This window comes from Eurosta solidaginis, chromosome 5, assembly GCF_040869045.1.
Source record: "Eurosta solidaginis isolate ZX-2024a chromosome 5, ASM4086904v1, whole genome shotgun sequence".
In the NCBI taxonomy this organism is placed as follows: Eukaryota; Metazoa; Arthropoda; class Insecta; order Diptera; family Tephritidae; genus Eurosta; species Eurosta solidaginis.
The window spans coordinates 104,426,111-104,451,226 of NC_090323.1; the positions used below are offsets into that span (position 1 = coordinate 104,426,111).

At 38.8% G+C, this 25,116-nt stretch overlaps 1 protein-coding gene across 2 annotated transcripts in view; it reads left to right on the top strand.

Annotated features, from left to right (window-relative positions):
- Window positions 1–25,116, top strand: part of Kap-alpha1 (karyopherin alpha1) — a 414,014-nt gene that overhangs the window by 240,058 nt on the left and 148,840 nt on the right. For both annotated transcript variants that reach the window (XM_067792373.1, XM_067792372.1), the window contains exons 4-5: window positions 7,024–7,287; window positions 7,354–7,693. In XM_067792373.1, the coding sequence (XP_067648474.1) occupies window positions 7,024–7,287; window positions 7,354–7,693 (604 nt within the window). The remainder of the gene's footprint in view (window positions 1–7,023; window positions 7,288–7,353; window positions 7,694–25,116) is intronic.

The window sequence follows — 25,116 nt, forward strand, 5'->3', positions numbered from 1 at the left end:
TCTTGATGTTCCCTACAAATTGGCCGGACGGGACCTACATGTTTGATGCCGACTCCGAACGGCATCTGCAAGGCAGATGAGTTTTTACTGAGAGCTTTTCATGGCACCGCCTAGTAGTACACTCGGAGCGCTTACCAAACACTGCCGAGAGCAACCCCGCTTAGAAAAATTGTCTTCTAATTGAAAAACCTTATTTCTAAAATTTTGATGTTGCTTTGCGCAGGGTGCGAACCCAGGGCATACGGTAAGGCGGAGCACACTACCATCTCACCACGGTGGCACTTACTAACCGAACGTCAATTGGGCTACATCAAATATGCTGGCACACATTATACATTATACCTTTATTATTTTGTTTTATTAAACTCACTTTCACCAAATTTTATATTTTATAATTTATTGTTTTGAACTTCGCTTTGCAAATAGAAATGGAAATAGTAGTCACAAAACTGATTCTCAATTATTTCAGTTGCCGGTCAGCTCATTCTCAATTTCTTCTCTCGCATGTAGTTGCCACACTTGGTTGTTTCGAACAAAACTTGTAGTATAAATGTTTGACGTTTTAAAGAGAGATCTTGTAAGTTACAGAAAAGTAAAGAATCAAATCGCAGGAAGGTAATTCACCACTGGAGTAACTTTACATGTAATTCGGCAAGTTTAATTTTCGTAACACTTTAAGTTGAAACGATTCCAAACCAACTCAAACTTTTATGTTGTCGGAAACATCAGCATTAAAAAAGGATGTTTTTTATTACCTTATTAAATTCGTTCGCGTGAGTGAAAATTCTTAAAAACTTGAAAATCCTGTTCGTTCAAACAAACCGTTTGCAACAAGGGGCGCAATTTTGCATTTCGCTTGGACGAGAAGTTGCAAAATTGTACCCGATAGATAGGTGTCACGGTATCTCATAATTTTTGCACAGTACATTCCAAAAAGAATTTTTTTGTTTTGTATTGATAACTGAAAAACTAGTTTTTTGTTGTTTTCCCATTTTGTGTGTGTTTTTTTTTCGATTTGATGGTTTTCTTATTTTGGTGTTTTTTTTTTTCAACAAGTGACACCATCGTCATAAGTACAAAGTAGAGAGCACAGTGAGCGTAAAATTCTCTTTGAAATTTGCTCATGTATTTACAGTTGATCGCCGTTGAAATGACCTGTAAGATCAGTTGTGTTAACAGAAAAATCAGTTATACTGTTTTCACACAGACGGCTTATTGAATAATAAAGGCAGTTTTCTACATTAAGACGCTTATTGAGCTCAATCTTCCCTACAAAATTCGAATCTATAATTATTTCATTAGTAGCTAATCGAATGCCTAATGAAGTCAAAAGCACAATGCAACTCTGTTGGCAGCGTTCAGTTTCTTAGTTTTTGGTGTATTCAGTGCTTAAAAATGTCATTTGTCAAAGTAAATGTCATTGTCTGCATGGCGGAACGATACAAGGTGGCCATGATTGTCTGTCATATAGCATTGTTATTTTATTCGCTTGACATTTCATCCTTCATACTAATCGAGCAGTTACTTCTGTGTGAAAGCAAAAAATTTACGATTTCATTAGAAGGTGCAATGAGATCATCAAGTTTCTGTGTGAAAACAGTATTAGATTGACCAGGAATCTGTCTATCTTACAGAATTTTGTTAACTTAAGAGCGACAATTTCTCTTCTGTTGAAATGACTAAACTAATTTGTTCGTTTGACAAAGAACTCGGTCGAATTAACCATAATTCGATCAATTTTACCGAATCTCCGTTAAGTCAAGAACAACAGAACCGATTTGTTGATTTTACTAGCACGATTTCTTTCAGTGTATGTATAGGTAAATATGTATATGAATTAGCTGTTAATTTCATGCGTACATTAAATGAAGAATGACTGCGGTTCCAAAGGGTTGATGGAAAATCCAAGATACGGTTTAAATGCAGCCATTCTCACTCATGAATAAACGTTTATGGAATAAGTTGAAACTTACCAAGTTAAAAGTATTGACAAATAGTTTTCGCGTCTTGTTTTGTAAACATTTACAATTTACTGACATTAGAGAAAAATTGAAAAGGTTACAAACAGCGCTGGTTACAAGGACATGTTTCTTAATAAAACTTCTTCATCAGCTAGCTTTTCGGGAGCTGAGTATTTTTTTTTTTTTTGTGTATAATTTGTTTATTTGCAATCTATTTTAAAATAATAAGCAAATTCTATAACTTATGACTAAGAAAAGTGACTTATATTATTGAACTCCATTGAGGTCAATAATAATATATGTGCTTACAATTATGCAACTTACATAAATGTGAGCTTATATTCAGACATCTAAGTTACATTTTAATATTTTAGTTTTACATTTAGTTATTAAATTCTAAAGGGAAGGTCTAATACATGATGCCTTTTAAGTCTAATAATTTCATTAGATTCATCAAGTAATGCAACTGCTAGCCCGTTATCATGATTACTTATTCTCTGTAAATATTTTGTACTAATTCTTTTAATTTCATTTTTTATAAAAGGAATTTCTAGATCAGAATGAATGGCTTTATTAGTAAGGAACCAGGGTGCACCAGTAATTAATCTTAAAGTTTTGGACTGGTATCTTTGTAGAATTTCTATGTTCGAATTACTAGCAGTACCCCACAGTTGTACTCCGTTGGTCCATACTGGCTTTAGTATGGCCTTATATATTAAAATTTTATTTTTAAGATCTAACGGTGATTTCGGGCCTAGTAGCCAGTAAAGTTTGTTGGTTTTTATCTTTAATTGTTTACTTTTGGCTTGAATATGGCATTTCCAGGTTAGCCGTTTGTCCAAATGTATACCAAGATATTTGACACTGTCATGTTTGGGAATTATATCACCATTTAGCTGCAGTGAAGGGCAGTCTTTCCTTCTAAGTGAAAACAAAACGTGTACAGATTTGTTTGTGTTAACTTTTATTTTCCATCGGTCCAGCCACGTCTGTATCTCGTTTAATTCTCTCTGAACTAGATTAGTTGCATCAATTGGAGACTGACTTGATGCTAGGATAGCGGTGTCATCAGCATATGTAGCAATTAGAATATTTTCGGTTTCGGGTATGTCAGATGTAAAAATGGTATATAGTATAGGGCCCAGTACGCTGCCCTGTGGTACTCCAGCTTTAATGTGTCCTATTTCAGATATTTCTTCATTCACTCTAACGTAAAATGATCTTTCGGCAAGGTAAGACTTTAGTGTTAGATAAAAAGGTGTAGGAAGTATATTTTTTAATTTATATAACAGGCCTTGATGCCATACTTTGTCAAATGCTTGCTGTACGTCCAAAAATGCGGCAGAGCAGTATTCCTTTCTTTCAAAGGAATCCGTTATGAAATTAACAACGCGGTGGCATTGTTCGGGTGTACCATGATATCGGCGAAAACCAAATTGATGTTCGGGTTTTACCATATTTTCTTTCAGTATTGGGAATAATCTGCGCAAAAATAGTATTTCAAATATTTTGGAGAATAGTGTCAATAAACTGATCGGCCTGTAAGAAGATATTTGATTTTCAGGTTTTGTCGCTTTAAGAACCATAACTATTTCGGCGCACTTCCATTGCGTGGGAAAATAGTTTAATCTTAATATTGAGTTATATATCAGAGTTAAGAACATGATTCCTTTTTTCGGTAAGCACTTGGCCACTTTGGCGTCAATTTTATCATACCCAGGAGATTTATTGTTACTCAAGTTTTTGATCTCAGAAGAAATTTCTTTCGGTGTAATATGTTTTATCGGTAGAGATAATTGACATGGAGTATCCAGAGATGCAAGCACATCATAATCGTTATTGCTTTGGTTTATAAACGGAGTAAACGTTGTCTCTAGATACTTAGCATATGCATTAGCCTTACTCTTATCTGTCCTACACCAAACGTTGTTACTATCTTTTATAGGCGCATTTCACTTTTTGGGACATTTGGGGTATTTCGTAGCATTCCAGATCTTATGGTCATCAACATTTCTATCATTTAAGCTGTGTATATAATCTGATACTGATTTATTTTTGAATTCTATTAGTTTTTCCTTAACCTGAGTTGTAGCTCTATTTAGTGCAGTTTTGTCTATTGGATTTCTGGTAGTTTGCCATTTTTTCCGAAGGCGTCTCTTATGCTTAATTAGTGCTCTTATCTCACCACTTACATGCATACAGCTACGAGATTTAAACTCATTACTCGTTTGGGGAGTAGAAACAAAGGCCGCTTCGTGAATTTGATTTGTGAAATATTCCACTGCATTATCAAGTTCAACTGAAGTTTTGATTGATATATTAAGTTTTAAATTTTTAGTTAACCAGTCTTGAAATATATTAATTTGACTCTTACTGCTTAATGCTTTGTACTTCTGTTGTCTCAGGCTAGTTAGAGTGTCGTAACTAATAATGATAGGAGAATGATCGGAGCTGAGTTCTTCAGAACTGACTACTTCTAGTAATTGGGCTGGGATACCATTGTACACAGCGAAATCTAATAAATCTGGAATTTTCGATGAGTCACTGGGCCAATACGTAGGCTCACCAGTCGACAAAGTCCTAAAATTATTTTTAACAACACATTTGTAAAGCTCTCTTCCCTTTGGGTTAGAAGTACGTGAGCCCCACCAGGGGTGCTTCGCGTTATAATCGCCTCCTACTAAAAATCTAGGTCCTAAAGAGTTAAACAAGTTTTCATATTCAGCAGTTTTGATTGTATGGCGTGGAGGTGTATACAATGCATAAATTTGTAGGTCGGCATTGTTTGCTTTTATTTTTATTCCAGCGGCTTGTATTGATGTGGTTTGTTTTGGTTCTAGCACATCATACTTTATACTAGATCTTACTAGCACAGCACAACCAGCATGCGCCCTATTGCTTGGGTGATTACATGCGACTAAATCGTAGTTTTTAATTTTGAAATAGGTTTTGGTAGTAAAATGAGTTTCTGAGACTAACATTATGTCAATAAAGTTTTCGTTTAAAAATAATTCTGTTTCATTTGCGTGACGGGTTAAGCCATTGGCATTCCATATTGCTAACCTTAGATTTACTTGCATAATTTATTTATGAGTAGAGACATCATATTAAGCAGCGTGTTTGTTAACTCTATTTGCTTAGTTAGTAGCTGCTCTATTTTTTCCATTGCATTTTCGCCATTCTTTTCATAGTTACCTTTTAAAACGTTTGAGTATGACTGTTTATTGTTGTTGAGTTCATTAGAATTGTTTTCGGTATAATTTGCTTCATTGCCTAAATGAGCGTGATTTTCTGGGTTGATACTTGTACTCTCTTTAGCACGATTGTAATGTAGCGGATTTTTGCGAACAAGTTGTTGATATACAGCACAACCTTTATAATTTGCTGTGTGATGCTGGAGACAATGAACACATGTTGGGAGAGAGTCTTTAGGTTTTGTGCACTCAATTGTTGGGTGCATTAAATTACATTTCACACATTTATAGGGTTTTTTGCAATACGTTTTAGTATGTCCAAACTCTTGACACCTATGACATTGGACTATGTCACTTGTTTGACGAGGAGGTTCTACTTTAACTATTGCATTATTTAGATGTCTTAGCTCATATATTTCTTTGTTATTTTCATTCGGTTCCAAATCAACAAAGAACATTGACAAAGGTTGTTTATGTATTCTGCTTTTAACATTATAAATATTTCTAACTTTAATTTCTTCGATAGGAGTGGAATAGTGAATTCCTTTTAACACTACTCTATATGATCGTTCTTGCTTTGGTTGATAGGTGTGATAACTGATTTTGCTTATATCTAAATTTGTGACAGTTTTTCTGTAAGCATCAATGTTTTTTACCATAAGTCTAATTTTTCCATCTGCTAGAGATTTATAACTAAAGTCTTTTTTATCAATCACACTAGAAATATAGTTTATCATTTTACTTATATTTACTACGCCTGGTATGATTAATGGTGGTGGCTTTGGAATAGTCGACTCTGCTTCCTTGCTCGCTGCTAGATTATCATCCTCTCCAGCTTCCATTTGATCGTCATCATCGCTGAGTAAATCGAATCGATTTGGATGTATAAGAATCTGCTTTTTATTTCGATATAGCTTGGGAGACTCCTCATTGACACGTTTTCCAATTTTAGTTGGCACATTTTGCCACATCAAAACAGTATTGTTATTGATATTAGAGAAAAATTTCAAAGTTTACAAACGGCGATGGCAACGGGGCATTCATAGTGCTCAATGGTTAAAGGCATCTGTATGTGTATGTGTATAAAGTATGAATGTTGGAGATTTCGAGTTCAATCCTCATCTTCCGAAAAGCTTTCTTAAAAAAAGTTTTCTGAAAAAAAGAAATTTAAATATGGGAGTTCAGGATTTTGTACAAATGGTCTAGCATCATTGTATTTGCAAACTGGTGTAGTGTTTATACATAAAACACCAAAAACTTATACATTTGCTACGTCATGGCCAATACGCTACATCAAAAACCGTTGTTTCTTTTTTCAACATTGATTAGCAAATAGCAACTGTCAATACAAAACAAAATGTGAAAAGAAAATGTTTTAAATGAAAAAAGGTGTTCACAATCCGTAGCTTACATTTGCTATTGCAACGTTTCCAATATCAAATGCACAAAACTCTGAACTGCCTTAATATATTAATTGGTGGGGGAAATTATTGCATTTTGCTGTAAAACGGATATTTGGTATGTTGCAGAATGACTAAATTTGTTTGTTTTTTACTTCATATAAATATTACATACGTTTTAGACGAAAGTCCAGTTAAAAGTCATCCATATCTCAAAACAAGTTAAGGTGCACTTATTTTTGGTTTGGAACTCCTCAAATGATTCTAAGTAGTATCAAAAGCTTTAGAAATGCATTAATAATTTTCTGGTTGGTTAAAGGCTTTTAAAAATTGTTTATATTTACAATATAATGTTAACAATATTTTCTAGCCAAAAATAACTTTCTCATGGAAGCTCCATATTATGTTTTAGTAAATAACGCTTCAATACTAAATATGTGTATAAAATAATTTTTCAATTTTTCACAGTGTTTTAAGTACTACTAATCGTCTGACCCTGGTAAGAAATGCAGTTTGGACTCTTTCGAATTTGTGTCGCGGAAAAAATCCTCCAGCCGACTTTTCAAAAATTGTAAATGGTTTGCCAATTTTGGCTCGGCTTTTGAATCATACAGACATCGATATTCTAAGTGATGCATGCTGGGCTATTAGCTACCTATCAGATGGACCAAATGATAAAGTACAAGCTGTTATAGATGCGGGCGTGTGTCGGCGCCTTGTAGAGTTGTTAATGTAAATTTAAAATACTATTTAAAATATGTACTATGCGTTCATGTTTTATTTTATTTATTTAAATAGGCATCCACAGAATAATGTCGTTACAGCGGCACTTCGAGCTGTTGGTAATATCGTAACTGGAGATGATGTTCAGACTCAAGTGGTTTTAAATTGTAATGCACTGTCTTGCATAAACATTTTGTTGAATTCACAATTCGAAACTATTAAAAAAGAGGCTTGTTGGACTATTTCCAACGTCGCTGCGGGTAACAGACAACAAATACAAGCTGTAATTGATGCTAATATTTTTCCTGTACTCATAAACATAATGCAGAATGCTGACTTTAAAACTAAAAAAGAAGCAGCTTGGGCAATAACTAATGCTACAAGTAGTGGAACAGCGGAACAGATTAGATATTTGGTAAATACAAAGTTTATTAAAAATTTGAAATAGTAAAAAATAATTTTAAAAAAAAATGTTTAAGTTAACCAGTTTTATTGAAAATAATACTTACATTAAGTAACAATAATACTAAAAACCAGAAACTAATTAGGTAAGGCCTAGGTACTAGTCATCGCACTCCTCATCAATCTAGGGCGTTGATCAGACAATTAAATAAAAGCGTTGTAGAGGTAATACATAGACACATATTTTTCAGTTGCATCTGAGTATAATGCGTATTGAAATTTAGGAGTAATTATTTTCTGCGCAACAATTTCAGAAGAGTAGATAGAGTTTAACGCTTACCCGTCCATATAAAGTTTAAGGGTATATGTATATATATAAGTGTAAAAAAACACGACTTATATATCAACTTTTTGAATCGCGTCATACAATGAACTCATCTGTCAGGTGAGGCAACACAGCCAAAGAGCTTGTGTAAATCAGCCTTAAGGACAGATATTAACCTTTACGCCATACTTTAAATTTGATAGTTGGGAGCTTCAAAGCAAAGAACGCAATAGCTATGTAACAATAGTTCCAATTGGTAGGGATGTAGATCCCCATATAAATGTTACATACAAATACAACAACGTTGTTGTCCTTACATTTATGTGGGACAATTTCGGATACATATGATAGATCTATTGTTTTGCTTTTTTTTAGTAGATTTTTGACAACTTATCTCTTTTTCTTGGTAGCACTTACAGAAATATGCACTAGGGTGGCCGTATTTGCCATATTTTAGCACTCACCGTTTAATAAATTTTTCTTTTAGGTCAAAAAACAATTATACAAATCAAATTATTAAGTGAAGAAAAGTTATTAAATGTTATGCATGTTAACCACGACTTTTTATTCCAAATTTTCTATTTTTTTATGAAATAAAAAAAGCGCCGCAAGCGAAAATCGCGCGATTTTTTATTCCAAATTTTCTGTTTTTTCGTGAAATAAATATACGGAGTTGAATGAAAAAGATCCGTCTTCCTTTTTCATTCGTTGGTACATTTAAAACATCTGGTAGCACCAAGGAAGCAGTGAATTAGATAAAATGGCTGCATGCTTGTGTTCCCCGAAAATAAACAAATAAATTATTAAATTTTACAATAATGAGTGTAGTTATGTATAAAATTATTGTGAAAATGCTCGTGTGTAGATAAAATTGATTGTTATACCTTAGTGACTTTAACAACAAATTACCAATAAACTGAACTGGGGAAACTCCCTGAGAACCTATATGCAAAATTTCAAAGGTCAAACCTCTTTGGTTTCCGCATAAAACCAAATAGGGTTTTTCTGTCATGAAAAGCTTCTCCGTGGAAAATGTTCTGCTTGCAGATGCCGTAAAACATGTAGCTCCGTCCCGCCAATTTGTAGGAAAAATTAAAAGGAGCACGATGAAAATTGGAAGAGAAGCTTGGCCTCTCTCTTCGGAGGTTATCGCTCCTGGTATTTTACAACTAAATATTACAACAGAAATGTTAAGCCGCTAAATTTTTTTTTAACTTTTTATACGGGTCACGATCGTTGCGTTTGATACAATTTCCTTGATACTGTTGACACTGATTTTAAACCTGAAATTTTGTTTAATAAATCCCGGTAACAGTACAGACACCAATATTTAGCTGTATGTCACTATGCCTAAATTTTTGTTCTTTGTTTTGCTGATACATATGTCAGGGTGTTTAGAAAGGTAGTTTATGATGTCCTTAAAGGAGACTTTGGGCGAGAAAGACGCTGCATGCAGCCACGAGATATTTGTTAACAACTTCTACATCTGTGGGAGGACGTACATATTTGTACATATGAGCGCACATTACTCCATCAATGCCTGTTGTTGTAGCGATAAAGACACTCCCCGAAGGTTTGGGGGATCGTTTTTAACAAGCGGATAGCATTTTATAACTTTGGCAGATACATATGTCAAAATGTTCAGAAAGGTAGTCTATGATGTCCTTAAAGCAGACTTTGGGCGGGAAGGACTCTGCATGCAGCCCACTTTTGCTTCGGAATGAAGGACAGGTCGTTGCTATCGTTCGCCCCTATAAGTAGTGGCTTCCATGACTGGGTCCTTTAGCTTCAGCTACATTTTTCTGGCTAGAAAATTCAGACGAAGTCTGAAGAAGAAGTAATGGCTTCCATAGACTGGGTTCTTTAGCTTAGACTACATTTTTCTGGCACGAAAATTCAGACGAGCGAATAGTCTGGTTTGTGGTTTAGCTAAACTCAGATGAGTTTTGAGGGTTATAATTCCGTGCCCGGGCAACTGCTTTCCTTGCTGCCTTAGACCTAGTATACATATAACAAGATTAAATTCATTTCCCTACTTAACTCCCAATCGTTAATTATATAACTAGATTTCCCATATAAATTTTTCCCTTCGATAATCGTTAATCATAAAAAAATTTAAGAGAAGCGGATTATCTTTCATAGAAAAAGTTCCACCTCTAGAGTATAATCTCTGATTGGAAGCACAAAATCAAAGATAAACGTGAAAATTTGACTGAAAGTAATCGAGTTCCCAGGAGCAAACGCGCAGATTATCTATTGACAATTTATTGTAGTTATACCGTTATACCGTCTAACGACTATGCCATGTATAAACGTGGTCTTGAGTTCATTTGTCTATGTCTTTCATTCGTTAGGCGGTATAACATAATTAGGCAATGTTTGGATACGTTTAAATATATTTATATTTTAATATAATAATAGTTGCATTTTTCGCTCTTAAGGTATGCCGTGGTACATTTCACGCAAAGTATACAAACAAATGACGCAAGGTATACAAATGACATCAACAGAAGTTTGCTCAATACAACAAGAACAAAAAACAAAACAAGAAACATACATATCTTAAGGCTTCCGAAGTTGAACGAAATTGAACCAAATCATCCGCACACATAATTTTTTCTGGCTGTACAGCTTTGTCGTCCCCACGTCACACATGGTCACAACCGATTACAACTTCCCTTCTCGCCTTAGCAGCGGCAACCTGTTTCCTTTGATAAGGCTCTCTAAACTTTGGATGTTTTCTTGGATTACCAAGATTTTCGCGGCTTTCATAAGCATTCGAAATTCCCCAACAATTTCAGAAGATTAAGATCAGCGGAGAGTCGAATTTGATCACAATATCACCGTTGTAGCCTACTGGGGAGGATATTGTACGGAATATGTCTCTGATTTGCAGAGATAGGAAATCGATAGACATCCAGACCACGTTGAAAATACTCATAAGGTTTTCACCTTCCCCAAATTTTTTCACTACCACTCAGCTGAAGAAAAAACTTGGAAGTTTTCTATGTTCCACTTAAATGATTGAAGGCTGGTGCATTAATGCACTACCCCCAACTCAGTCGGATAAAGGAATAGTAAGTGTAGGCATTTCTTCTTCAGTTCTCTTTTTTACATTGAAGTGACTGTAGACTTATAAGTGTGCACCTAGCATTATATATATGCACCTAGCGAACACACATTTTTTGGTCCCGTTCAAGCCTCATAATATGGAACTCATGATACGGTCCCCAAATAAAGCAAGCGTTTTCCAGCTAAGAACGAAAGAGCGCTGTTAACATCAACGTAAGTGAAAATGTTTAGGTCATCTGCATATATCAAAAAGATAGAGTTCCGAGAGCAATTGGACATGTCGTTTATTATGAAAACTACACGAAGTAGGTCAGGGGGCTTAGAATATACCCGCGGCAGGCATGCCTGTCGTAAGAGGCCACTCAAATACCAGCTTGATTCAAGGGGTTGTGTAGCGCTACCCTTTCAAGGGGTTCCCAGCGCAATATATAGCTTCTGCAATCCAATTGTCAACCTCATCTAGACGTAGCGAATCCCGTTTCTTGATCAGCCGAGGCTTTGGTGACCCCAAGTTCCTCAGGGGGTGGGAGGGCGTTATGGCCTAGAAGGTTTCATGTGGTTCTTGTTGTTGTAGCAGTGACAAGAGTGTGACCGTACTAAAAATATTCTTTTCCGGCAAACGCAGCAAAACCATTTCTCTGGACCGGGATCATCAGGTACAGGCCCGGATTGGGTTCGATACCCTCCTTTAGAATACGTTGTAGTCCCGCTGCAAGGATCTGTTGGGAGGATGACAATTTGTGGGAGGGACGAAACAAATTAAATGGGGTTACACTGATATGACAGCCCTTGGCCGAGAAAAACCCCGAGTCGCTGCGTAACGTAAAACCGGCTGCCTTGTGGTCATACTTAATCGGTCCCGAGAGGGTCGGGCTAGTACCTTAATGGTGCTTGTTGCCGGAACGTACCGCATCTGCATCCAGCAAAGGACTATCAACATCGATAACACTTCCCAATGTTGTTGTTGTTGTTCTCAAGGTCTTCGGGGAGTGTCCTTATCGCTGCAACAACAACAACAAAAATCCGAGGTGGCCGTAAATGAATTAGAGTTAGTATTGTCTATTACAGCAACACAATTCCGCTGGTAAATATATGACTTTTTCTAACATATAAATATTGACTGGAAGCCCAAACAGACCAATTTATAAAGGAGAATTGTATAGCTTACTTTATTAAATTCTTTTGAGAAATCAGTATAGAAAGTAAAATACACTTTTTGTTTCACACTAAACTGAAATAGTTAACAACTTTAAATGGGCCTATAATTTACTACATTATTTTTAACCGTTGGGGGGAACTGCCGTGGGACTTCCGACTGCCAACGAAGTTGGAGCGGAAGATGTCCGCAAAGATATTAGCCGCTTCAGCAGGTGCAAGGCATGTTCCATATTATAAAATTATGATGTAGGGACACTCGAGAATAGCGTAAATCTAAAACACCTTAAGATTTCTTTAAGTTAAAAACGAAATGTTTATGGAGCTTCTTTCTTAACGCTTTGAAATTCTTGGAATAACGCAGGTACTTTGCTATATATACCACTAACTTTGTGGACTAAAACTTTTTAAAAAATGTATTCCTCAAACTCTTTAGACAACACTGCTACAACAACAACTTCAACATCCAAGAAAAATATACTTCCACTCAATGGAGAAAATAACTTCGTCTAAATGAGAATCTTGAAACTTCAGTGTGTGATCGGATATCGTTATATAACTTAAAGGATCTTAGATCCTTTCACTAAAAAAATTAAGGAGCCAGATCGCTCCACACAACTAGGAAGTTTGAAGTTGATACAAACAATGAGATTTAAAATTAACAAGGTATCTTTATTAAATGGTTAAATACTATCTTATAGACAACTCGACTTAATTTCACGGGCCCCAACAGCAACTGCCCAAACGTTCTTGGCAGTTTGCCCAAGAAACCTCAGCGCTGGCGGCAGCGGCGCAACCCTTACGTAAGTGTGTTCGAATGCAGGTGAGAATGACCGTGGCTACAAGCGTTGAATTATGAAATTATTGGTATTGCATTTCATGACGAAATACAAATATGCTTACGCTGCAGCGCCTGCAACGATCTATGGGAAACAAATGTGCTGACGTTGCGGCGCGTGTGTTGATCGAAAGTGGGAATGATATGACTGGGCAGTGGCTTAACTCCTTCCCCTTTAAAGATCTACGTCCCGTAGATTAGGTGTTTGGGGTGAATCGTCACGCCTGTGTCCGCGGAAGCCCTTGTTCAATGCTGAAATGTTCAAGGCATGTATGTTTAATTTTGCTGTAATCCTTTTCCAAATTAACGAAATGACTGTGACCAACATAGCAGGAAATGCCACCACCTCAAACGCTCAAGGAGCTCCGCCGTTTCCTTGGGCTTGCGTCCTGGTACCGCCGCTTCCTGGCAGACTTCTCTACGCTCGCCGCACCGCTTAATCGACTCCTGAAGAAGGAACAAGTCTGGAAATGGGAGGCGCAACAAGATCACGCCTTCAACTCAAAGACAAGCTTTCCAGCGCTCCAGTACTTTGCTGTCCAGATTTTTCCCGACCGTTTTTTCTCCAGACCGACGCGAGCGGAGAGGGCCTGGGCGTCGTACTTTATCAACGCCATTCCGACCACGAGAGGGTGGTAGCCTATGCCAGCCGAAGCCTATCTCACCTGGAGAAGCGATACTCGGCCACCGAACCAGAGTGTCTCGCCGTGCTGTTGGGTATCCGAAAGATGAGACCGTATCTGGAGGGCTATCACTTCACCGTCATCACCGACCATCACTCGCTAAAATGTGCTTCCCCAGGCCGTCGGTTCGATGTACCGGAGCGACTCGGGATTTTTCCTGTCATTTCAGTGTATTTCTGATATGCATTAATTTGTCGCGTCCCTCCCACAAATTGTCATCCTCCCAGCAGCTCCTTTCAGCGGGACTGCTCCATATTCTCTTGCTCCGGGTAGGTATCGAATCCCATCCGGGTCCTTCACCTGACCCCGGTCCTGAGAAATGGTTTTGCTGCGTCCGCCAGAAAATAATCTTTATAGGACGGCCATACTCTTGTCAGTGTGTCTCGTGCAAGGGATGGTTGCATCGGATAGGTTGTTCTTGGCTAGATCCCAAAACCCGACGTCCACGTAACTTTTATAATTATTTTGTGGCTCGTTGCTGTACACGCCCAAGGGCGTCCCGTATTCTACGCCTTAGCGCCCCCGGAGACGCCCCCACACGTATGGTAGGAAGCTGTCACAGTTCGCCGGATATATCAATCGTGAGCGCAGGACTCGTAAACTGCGTCAACTGACAGCCGATGGTAACATTGGCATCCGACCACCTGCATATACCTTTTTCGCTCGAGCGTACCGCCGACTTCATCATCAAACTTTTAAAACAGGAAAGTGGGATGAATACAAATCCTTTACAGACAACCGCTTTGCTGGCCTCCCTATCCCGACTGCTGCTCGCCAAGGGGAACGTGCTTTCCGCAAGGTCATTGAATCCGCCTCGGCTCGCTTCATTGCCGCCGGTAGGATTCCCGAAATTCGGCCTCACTTTCCGGCGGAGGCCGCAAATTTACCGAGAGAATGTGACCTTATAAGATAGCTCGATCCCGCATCATCACCAACGCTTCAGATTTCTTTTGGATGAACACAAGCGAGCGAAATGGGAGGAGCACCTGAGCGGCTGTAACCTCGCTGCCGGTGTAGGTAAGCTTTGGTCCACCGTAAAGTCCCTATCGAATTGGCGGTAAAGTGCTGTCGGATGCGAAAAAATGCGGAGCGCTTTCTGCCGACAATATATAATGCATTCTACGGTCGACAAAGATAGACGGAGGGCCAACAGACACGCACATAAACATACATTCAGCGCGTCTCCAATTACCATCATCGCCAAAGAGGTTGAGGATGCCATCGGTCATGCTAAACCATCAAAAGCAGTGGGCCCAGACGGCATAGCCATGTCGATGCTTAAAAGCCTAGGGAAAGACGGTTTCAACTATTTAGCGCATGTCTTCAACCTGTCTCTTTCCACCTTCGTCATTCCCGAAAAATGGAAAATCGTCAAGGTGGCCCCGCTACTAAAGCCTGGGAAACCAGCTAACATAGGAGAGTCATATCGCCCGATATCTCTCCTATCGTCAGTAGCCAAGACGCTTGAATCCATTTTGCTCCCCCACTTCAAAGCAAATTTGCTGCTAGCCTGTCATCAGCATGGCTTTAGAAAACTCCATAACACCACCACCGCGCTAAATGCCATTAGCACCCAGATAAATTGTGGTTTAAATCAGAACCCCCACCATAGAACAGTACTCGTTGCGTTAGACTTGTCAAAAGCTTTTGATACGGTCAGCCATGGCACATTACTGGAAGACCTGGAAGGATCTACCCTTCCCCCTGTCTTAAAAGGTGGTCCGCAAATTATCTGTGTGGTCGGCAGGCATCGGTGCAATTTAGAAACGAAACATCAAAACGAAGAAGAATTAAACAAAGGGTGCCACAGGGAGGTTTCCTATCCCCACTTTTGTTTAACTTCTACATATCAAAGCTACCTTCGCCACCAGAAGGAGTTTCTATCGTTTCCTACGCCGATGACTGCACAATAATGGCCACTGTCCCAGGCCCACAGATCGATGAGCTTTGCAACAGAATAAATGGCTATCTCCCTGATCTCTCCAGTTTTTTCGCCTCGCGAAACCTGGCATTATCACCGACACCCCGACATACAAAATGTATGCCCTGCTTGCATTGTGTCCCCACATGACACCAACCATCTCTTTAATTGTAATGTGGAACCAACGCCTCTGACACCCCTCACATTATGGTCCACCCCTGTTGAAACAGCAAGTTTCCTTGGACTCCCGTTAGAGGATATTGATGACAATTTGTGATCGGTCGCACCTATTGGATGGTGCAAAGCACTGCTACAATAACTCGCTAAAATTGCTACACTCGTTCCAAAACCCCTCTGGGCGCCTGGCAAGATGAGCGCTAGAGCTGCTACAATACAATTTCGAGATAGAACACCTAAAAGGAGCGCAGAATGTGGTACCCGACGCGCTCTCCCGCTGCCCGCTACAACACGCTGAAGCAGATATTTTGTACACCATAACCAACGGAACGAACGACTGGCACGAGAGGAAAGCAAGACAGGTGCAGGAACAACCGCAGAGCAATCCAGATTACCAGATCGTCGATAACCGACTCTTCCGCCACGTTTCCCTGAGGAACCAACTATCGCGGTCACCGCAATGGAAGCTATGCGTCCCAGCCGATCGACGTAAGGACGTATTACAGGAAGTCCAAGACGCCGCTGCCGCTCGGGGTGAAGAAAACGCTTAAAAGAGCGCAACAAAACTACTATTGGCCCGGAATGTTCCGCGATGTACTCAAGCACGTACGAAAATGTATCAAATGCGCGGAATATAAAGTCGAGGGAAAACGCCCAGCGGGATTGATAGCAACCATGCAACCTTGACGGCCGTGGGAAATATTAACCGCTGACTTCGTGGGGCCACTGCCCCGGTCCAAGCATGGAAATACCTGTCTCCTCGTCATGGTGGATAAATAATCCAAGTGGGTAGAATTGATCCCAGTGCGACAAGCGACCACGGCAAGTGTAATCAAAGAGCTACTAGAAAGAGTCATCTACCGATTTGGCTGCCCAAAAACCTTCCTCACCGACAATGGGAAACAGTTCATGGGGAAAGCGTCAGCATCGTTTTTGAATGACCACCGCATCGATCATAAATTTACGGCAGCCTACGCACGCCACGCAAACCCTACCGAGCGAACCAACTGAGTCATCAAAACCGTCATAGCGCAGCGATGCAAGGACGACCACCGCACCTGGGACCAGGAGATTCCGCAAATAGCATTTGCAATAAACACGGCTAGCCACGAATCGACAACAGCATCAGCAGCAGAAATCAAATTCGGTCGAGCCCTTACAGCACCGCAGCAAGTGCGCACGGAGGGAGCAGTACCAGCGGAGCCACCAACCGTACCACCGTCCATCACCAAGTTATGGGACGAAATAAAAGGGCATCTAGACAAGGCTTCAAGGCAACAGAAAAAACATTAGGACCTACGCATACGACAATGGAAACCACGCATAGCGAAAAGGGAGAACGACCAAGCGACCCCTGCCCCCCCCCCCCCCCCTATCCCTCGGCTCTGGTATAGTAAGCTAGCCGGAGCGGATTCTTAAGGCATATTTTGACCACTGCCACTAGCGAGCTGGGTAGGTAAGTGTGCGGCCGTGGCGAGTCACCCCTGCTGCGCCGAGACGACGAGAGTGGTGTCTTCGGACTATCTCCCTCCGTCGTCCTGGTTTTGCAAAGAATGGCTCGCCGCCCGAACGACCGCACGACGAAAACCTGTTTTAAGTCATGAAAAGCTTGAAGGGCGACAGGCAAGTTCAATTTTTACTTTTTTGGGACAATTTGCTTTCACTTGAGCTTTCTCGCCTCGACTGAGATTGCTTAGTGGTTTGGCCACTTTTGCGTAGTCTCTTATGAACTTCTTGTAACAAAAAGTCATCCCTAAAAAGCTTTTCAAATCCTTGAGATTTTCTGGTGGTGAAATGAGCTTAATCGCTTCGACTTTGCTTGGGTCAGCGTGAACGCCATCATGAGTGATGACGTACCCAAGGAATTCTACTTCTTTTTCGAAGAGGCAGGTCTCCAGATTTACTTTAAGGTTCGCTTCGCGAAGCCTTGAAAAAACCTTTTCAATGTTTAGTAAGTGTTCTTCCGGGTCCTTTCCAAAAACAATTATGTCATCAATGAAGACATAACATATTTTCCCTATGTATTGCTTGAGGACGTCGTCGATCATCCTTTGGAAAATGGCGGGAGCATTTTTTAAACCAAAGGGTAAGCGAGGAATTCGTATTTCCCATTCATCATTGAGAATGCTGACTTAGGTATATCCGACGCTTTCATCGGTATATGGTGAAAGCCAGACGTTAATTCAATAGTTGTGAAGAAATTGGCCCGTCCTAAACTGGACAAGGTGGAGTTTATATCTAGGATAGGGTACGCATCAGCGATAGTGACAGCATTTAATCTATTATAGTCAATCGGCATTCTATATCGTTTTTCCCCATTTGGCTTTGGTTTTTTGAGCACTACTGGGGAAGGTCTAATAACTATTGGGGAAGGTCTAATAACTCCCTCATACATACCAGATAAAGGTAACTTTTGCTGTAGATAGGTTCAGGGGTGGTGGTCCGGCGCACAATTGTATCCACGAGCTCACTGCCATTAAGAGCGAGAAAAAGATCGGAGTATTTTTCCAATACTTCGTCAACATGCTGTCTTATATCAGCGGATACATTCTTTCCCATTGAGTAATTAACCTGATTTTAGCATTTAGTGGCAAATTGAAATTATTGATCCTTAAGAAATTGTTCTTTCTGTCAACTACTACCCCTAACATTCTCAGCGTATCATCGCCGATAATACCGGCGTAGGATTTCAGTCCCGGAAGGATGAAGAATGCTATCTTAGAAGGGAAGCCCACATCCTTGAAGAATTGTAAACCTATCTTTTTATTAATTTGCACCTCTCCGCCAGCTGAGTGGGCATTAAACACTTTCTCTACGGGATCACCTCCAGCTATTGGCCCCTGTGTCAATCAGGAAGTCGAGGGTGCGGCCGTCTGAGAGTGTATACTCTAAGTATGGTACGCTAGAGGACCCTCCTATAGAAAATCCCCTACATCCTCGTTATTGGTCTCTTCTTCTACTTTGGTATTATCCTCATCAGTGCCGGTTGTCGATTGGAAAAGCCTTTGTTGTTTCCTCGGAAGGTTTTCCGATCTTGCTACGCGGTTGAATGGATTAGGGCGGTTAATATAATTTACAGCTCGCGATTGTGTAGAGCGGTCTACATCCATTTTTTCGACGTGGGGATTCGTACCCTGAGTAGCGGTTGGAGCAGGTGTCTCCCTTCGAATGAGGGTTTAGTCTCGTTCAAATTGTTAATAGGGACCACTATGCGATTATTACCTGGAGATGGGTGAAGCCAAACATTTCTAAAGTTGACATTCTGCAACTCCAGGCGAGCTGAATAAGCCTCTGGAAGAGTCTTGAGGCGTTGAACGAGGAGCATCCTTGTGAGCTCCCCATTTAGACCGGGGATGAATACATCCAACGCCCTATTTCTGTAAGTGTCCATAATGACCTTCGTGGTTTCTTCTGTGTAAGACTGGGTTTGCAATTAGTTCAGAATCAAATTGAATAGGTGGTTCACTAGAGCGTAGAACTCGTCAACAGTGCACAGTCTTTGTTGCAATTGATGCAGCTGGTGTTCGAAAGTGCGGACATCTCACTTATCTGCATAATGCAAAGTTAGGCACTCCTTTATTTTGGACCAATTGTCGTCAAAAGAAATCAGAGAGTTATCCGCCGTACCGCGGACTTTTTGTCGAATGTGCTGAAATATAGCACCGTACAAGGGTTTTTCCTTTATTACTGAAAAGTCAGCAATAATAGTTTCTACGGAGTGTACCCAGGACACGAAGTGTATAGGGCTTCCATCAAAAACCTGAAGTTCTTTCACGCAATCAGGCATACGATATATTTCACGAATGTCGGCCTCAGTCATGGAGGCTTGTGCTCCCACTTCCTCTATTGCCTCGCTATGCGGAGGACCACTGAAAATGTTATTGGTCCGGTCCAACTCCGCTACACGCCTTTCTACGGTTTTAATTTTTTCCAGCAGGGCATTAACGGCACCTGCTAAATTTGTAACGTTCACTTTAAGATCTTCCATCCTTGCTATATTTGAGAAAAAGAAGTTATATTTAATTACTCTCTATATTTTCTACTTACAGCACTGTTTTTTTTTCCCTTAGAAAAGCTGGCTTTTATATATTTTTGGTTGCTTGTTTGCTCTTTTCAATATAAGCTTCTTTACACTTTATAGCCTTTTTCCCTATTTTCAGTATAAGCTTATTCACACTTTACACCCTTTTTTCCTCTTTTCAGTATAAGCTTATTTTCACTATACAGCTTTTTTCCATTTGTATCCTTAAAGGATCTTCATTTTCACCAAGCGGTCCTTTTCGGGCGCCACTTCAAGTATCTTAGATCCTTTCACTAAAAAAAATTAAGGAGCCAACTCATTCCACACAACTAGGAAGTTTGAAGTTAATACAAACAATGAGATTTAAGGTATCCAATAGTCCGAAAAAAATATATACCAGCCTGTTTCGGTTTTCACAAAATAAATAAACCGAAACACGCTTGCCTATATCCTTTTGTAAAGCCCATTCTTGGGGGCGAGAAACCACAGACCAAGTGTCGTTTTTAGGACAGCCTGTCCATTGGTTAGCTAGCGGGGCTAACCTAGTTGGGGGACAGTCGGTAAGTCCGACTAAGTTCGGTACGGAAGGGGGGTAGGCATTTCTCTAGCCTAAAATTTAGAGAAAATCCGCAGACCGGATTCCCTTGTTTTCAAAAAAACAAATCATATAATTATCTTTACTAGGCTTACTATTTTATAAAATTTATACCAAACGCGACAAATACCAACGGATTTACAAATATCGGATTTACAAAATATTTACCTGATTTACAAACAAAAAAAAATTCTCCTCTAAAATAATAATTTTCAATAAAATTACCCAGCTCCGATTCTGAGGGCAATTCCAGCGATAAATCAAGCACTAAAGTAAGGTGTTCACTAGATCGTCAAGAAGATTTTTTAGGATTTATGACTCCGATATCGCAGAAACTAATAATTCAAATTTTCAGTCAATAACTAATATTATAAATTCTCAGCCTTCAGCAAATTCGTCTAATAATTCAGACAACTTACTAACTAATATTCCCAATTTTCAATCAGACTCTGACTTTTCGAATTCTCATTCCACTTCAAATTCTTCTAATTTGCCTTCAATAAATAACTCTTCAGATTGCCAATTTTCAAATAATCCTTCAAATTTACAATCGAATAACAATATTTCAATCATGGCAACCACAGAACAAAAAAAAATCATTCATTACCACTTGCGCTTCAATATTATAGAAAACTACAGCAGCGATCCGCTGGCACTAGAATCTTTTATAGGCAAAATAAATTTAATTGGAGATTTATCAGACCAAAATTTAAATAGTACTTTTATAGCATTTTGGAAATCGAAACTTGAGGGAAAAGCACGCGAACCATTGCCAACCGTAATAAATTCAGTTGATGACATAAAGATTGCCTTGAGAAATAGAATAAAACCGGACAATTCGAAAGTTGTTTCTGGTGAAATCGCGTCTTTACATGTCATCAATAATAACTACTCGGACTTTGCTAAGCGCCTTGAAGAATTATCCGACGCATTGGAACGTTCTTTGATTATTGAAGGTTGGCACAACCCAAGGCACATGAAATGCCCGTAGAGCAAACAGTGAATGTGTGCAGGTAGAACACTCGTTCAGAATTAGTCAAATCCATCCTGGCTTCAACTACCTTCATTGATCCAAAGGCCGTGGTTGCAAAAATGATAGTTGAACGTAATAATGAAGTTAAAGAAAGACAATTGCTAGCATTTCGTTATCGTAATTGGCAAAGCAGTTTTCGAGGAAATTATAAATAAAATAAATGTAAGGCGCGATAACCTCCGAAGAGATCTAAGGCCGAGCTTCTCTTCCAATTTGCGTCGTGCTCCTATTAATTTTCCCTACAAATCGGCCGGACGGGACCTACATGTTTTATGCCGATTCCGAACGGCATCTGCAAGGCAGATGAGTTTTCACTGAGAGCTTTTCATGGCAGAAATACACCCGGAGCGCTTGCCAAACACTGCCGAGGGGCGACCCCGCTTAGACAAATTTTCTTCTCATTGAAAAACCTTATTTCTAAAATTTTGATGTTGCTTTGCCCGGGGTGTGAACCCAGGGCATACGGTGTGGTAGGCGGAGCACGCTACCATCACACCACGAGGAAATTATAGAGGTAATAATTTCAGTAGTAGGTACAATAATCCAAACGCAAGATTCTACAATAAAACAAAAAAAATAAATGTAAGGCGCGATAACCTCCGAAGAGATTTTAGGCCGAGCTTCTCTTCCAATTTGCGTCGTGCTCCTTTTTAATTTTTCCTACAAATTGGCGGGACGGGACCTACTTGTTTTATGCCGACTCTGAACGGCATCTGCCAGGCAGATGAGTTTTCACTGAGAGCTTTTCATGGCACAAATACACTCGGAATGCTTGCCAAACACTGCCGAGGGGCGACCCCGCCTAGAAAAATTTTCTTCTAATTGAAAAACCTTATTTCTAAAGTTTTGATGTTGCTTTGCCCGTGGAGTGAACCCAGGGCATTCGGTGTGGTAGGCGGAGCACGCTACAATTACAATAATAATAATTACAGCTACAATAATTTTAATAAAAGTGATAATGCAAGATATAGTACTAATAGAAACAATCAGCCAAGTAGTAGTAACAATAATGCTACTACTAATAATAATAATAGACTCTCAAATTCGCGACGTAATGCCAATGTACGCTCTTTAAACGTGAACGACCCTCAGGAGCGAACACTGGGAGATCGGGATCACAATTTAGACAATTAAACGAATCTTCTTCAAACCTATCTATTACTGCTTGAGCCTTAATTATTCAGATTTTATTGAACTTAAATGTAGCGATTCTTACAAACCTTGTACTTTTCTAGTAGATTCTCAAGCAGATATTTTTTTAATCAAAATTTCAAGTTTATCTCAAAATTGTAACTTTAATAGTAACGAAATTATTAATATAAAAGGCGTAACAACTGAAACAATTTCATCTTTAGGCACCCTAAAAACCAACTTAATTGCATATAATTTTTTAATACCGCATACTTTAGATATAGTTAACGACGATTTTAATATGGGGTCACACTGAAATGACAGTCCTTGGTCGGGAAAAGTCCCGAGTCGCTCCGGTACATAGAACCGACTGCCTTGGGAAGCATCGGTCGCGGCTATTAGGTGGGGCGAGCATTGCTACAACAACAACAACAACAACAACAACGATTTTAATATACCTTCAGACGGAATACTCGGCAAAGACTTTTTAAAATTAAATAAATCCATCATTAATTATGCAAGCCATAGCATAACTATTAATACAGGCTTAAAAAATCTAAATATACCGACAATCCTGTTTTTGTAGACTCACAAGAAATCTGTAGTGGTGTTTTTACGGCAAAGTGCATTTTTGACACAAATAATGTAGTTATAAAAATTTTAAATGTTACTGACGAAGTAAAACATGTCAACAATTGTAATATCGTAACAGAAGATATCACCAACTACAATGTCTACAAAATCAATAAAACTTCTAAAGATCAAAAACACTTAGAGGAGTTAACTAAAATTTTGAAAAATCAAATGCCAGGTTATGCCCAAAAACAATTGCTAGATTTATGCCTAAAATATGCCGATGTATTCGCTTTAAAAACTGATCGCATGACTTTAAATAACTTTTACGAACAAAAACTACGTTTAACTGATAAAAATCCAGTTTATATAAAAAATTATCGTTTACCGTATACACAACGTGAAGAAATTAAGAAACAAGTCGACATTTTAATGCGAAATGATTTGATAGAACCCAGCTTTTCCAATTATAACAGTCCTTTAAGTTTGGTACCGAAAAAAGATCCAACAGGTCTTATCGTATGTGCGTTCATTTCAGAGCAGTCAACAAAAAGCTTATCGCTTATTTCCGTTGGCACGTGTAGACGACATACTCGACAATCTTGGCAGAACCAAATACTTTTCAACTTTAGATCTTTTTCTGGTTTTCACCAAATACCACTTAATGTCAATTGCAGAGACGTTACATCTTTCAGTACAAATCGAGGAGCTTTTCGTTGGAAAGTTCTACCATTCTGTTTAAATATAGCACCAAACTCTTCTTCACGTATGATGTCATTAGCATTTTCAGGCATTTCGCCAAATCAAGCTTTTATGTACATTGACGATGTTATCGTCATCGGTTAAAAGTGGTTGTGGCGCTATATTAAGCCAAAACCATGGAGATAATGATTTGCCGATTGGCTTTGTATCAAAATCTTTCAATAAAGCCGAACAAAAAAAGGCAATCATAGAATTAGAATTTAGATGAATTACTTTCGAGGCTTGAAAAAGCAGCCGACAATCACAATATTAAACCATTAGAATGGCTAATAAATGATATATTTTTCAAAAACATTTCAATTACGAATTTTAAAATCCGCGGAAATGAAATTTTAAAATCATTACAAATAATATTGACGGACCCTGTAGAGACCGTAACAGACAATGAACAGAAAAAAGTGTATGACAATTTATCACGAAGACCCACTGTTAGGCGGTCATTGCGGTACAAAAGGGTTATATGCCAAATTAAGAACTAAATATTACTGAAAAAACATGGCACGTAATATAGCGGAATTTGTAAAAAATTGCAATAAATGTCTTTTAAATAAAGTGAGACCAAAAACAAAGGAAAATCTTGTCCTTACTCCAACACCCTGTAAACCATTTGACATAGTAATTGTCGATACAATAGGTCCACTTCCAGAATCAAAATATGGTAACAAGTTCGCTGTTACTATGATTTGTGACTTTTCTAAATATCTAGTAACAGTAGCCGTAACCGATAAATCAGCAAAAACTATCGGATGTGCTATTTTTCAAAGCTTTATATTAACGTATGGTACAATGAATGGCATTAGATCCGATTTAGGAACGGTATACAAAAATGAATTATTCTCTGAATTAACAAAACTTACCACTATGAAACTGTTGGTACTGTTGAAAGAAATCATAAGAGTTTTTAACGAATATTTACGTGCATATTTTAATGAAACGTATTCAGATTGGGATACATATTTGAAATACTTTACATTTTTACATAATACTACAAGTAGTTCGGTTTTTGATAATAAATTTACTCCCTTCGAATTAATATTTGGCAGAAAGTCTACAATGTCACATGAATTGCGAAAGGAAAAAATTGACCCACTGTACAATGCCGAAAACTATGCCAAAGAGATTAAATTTAGAGTGCAAAAAGCACATGAAA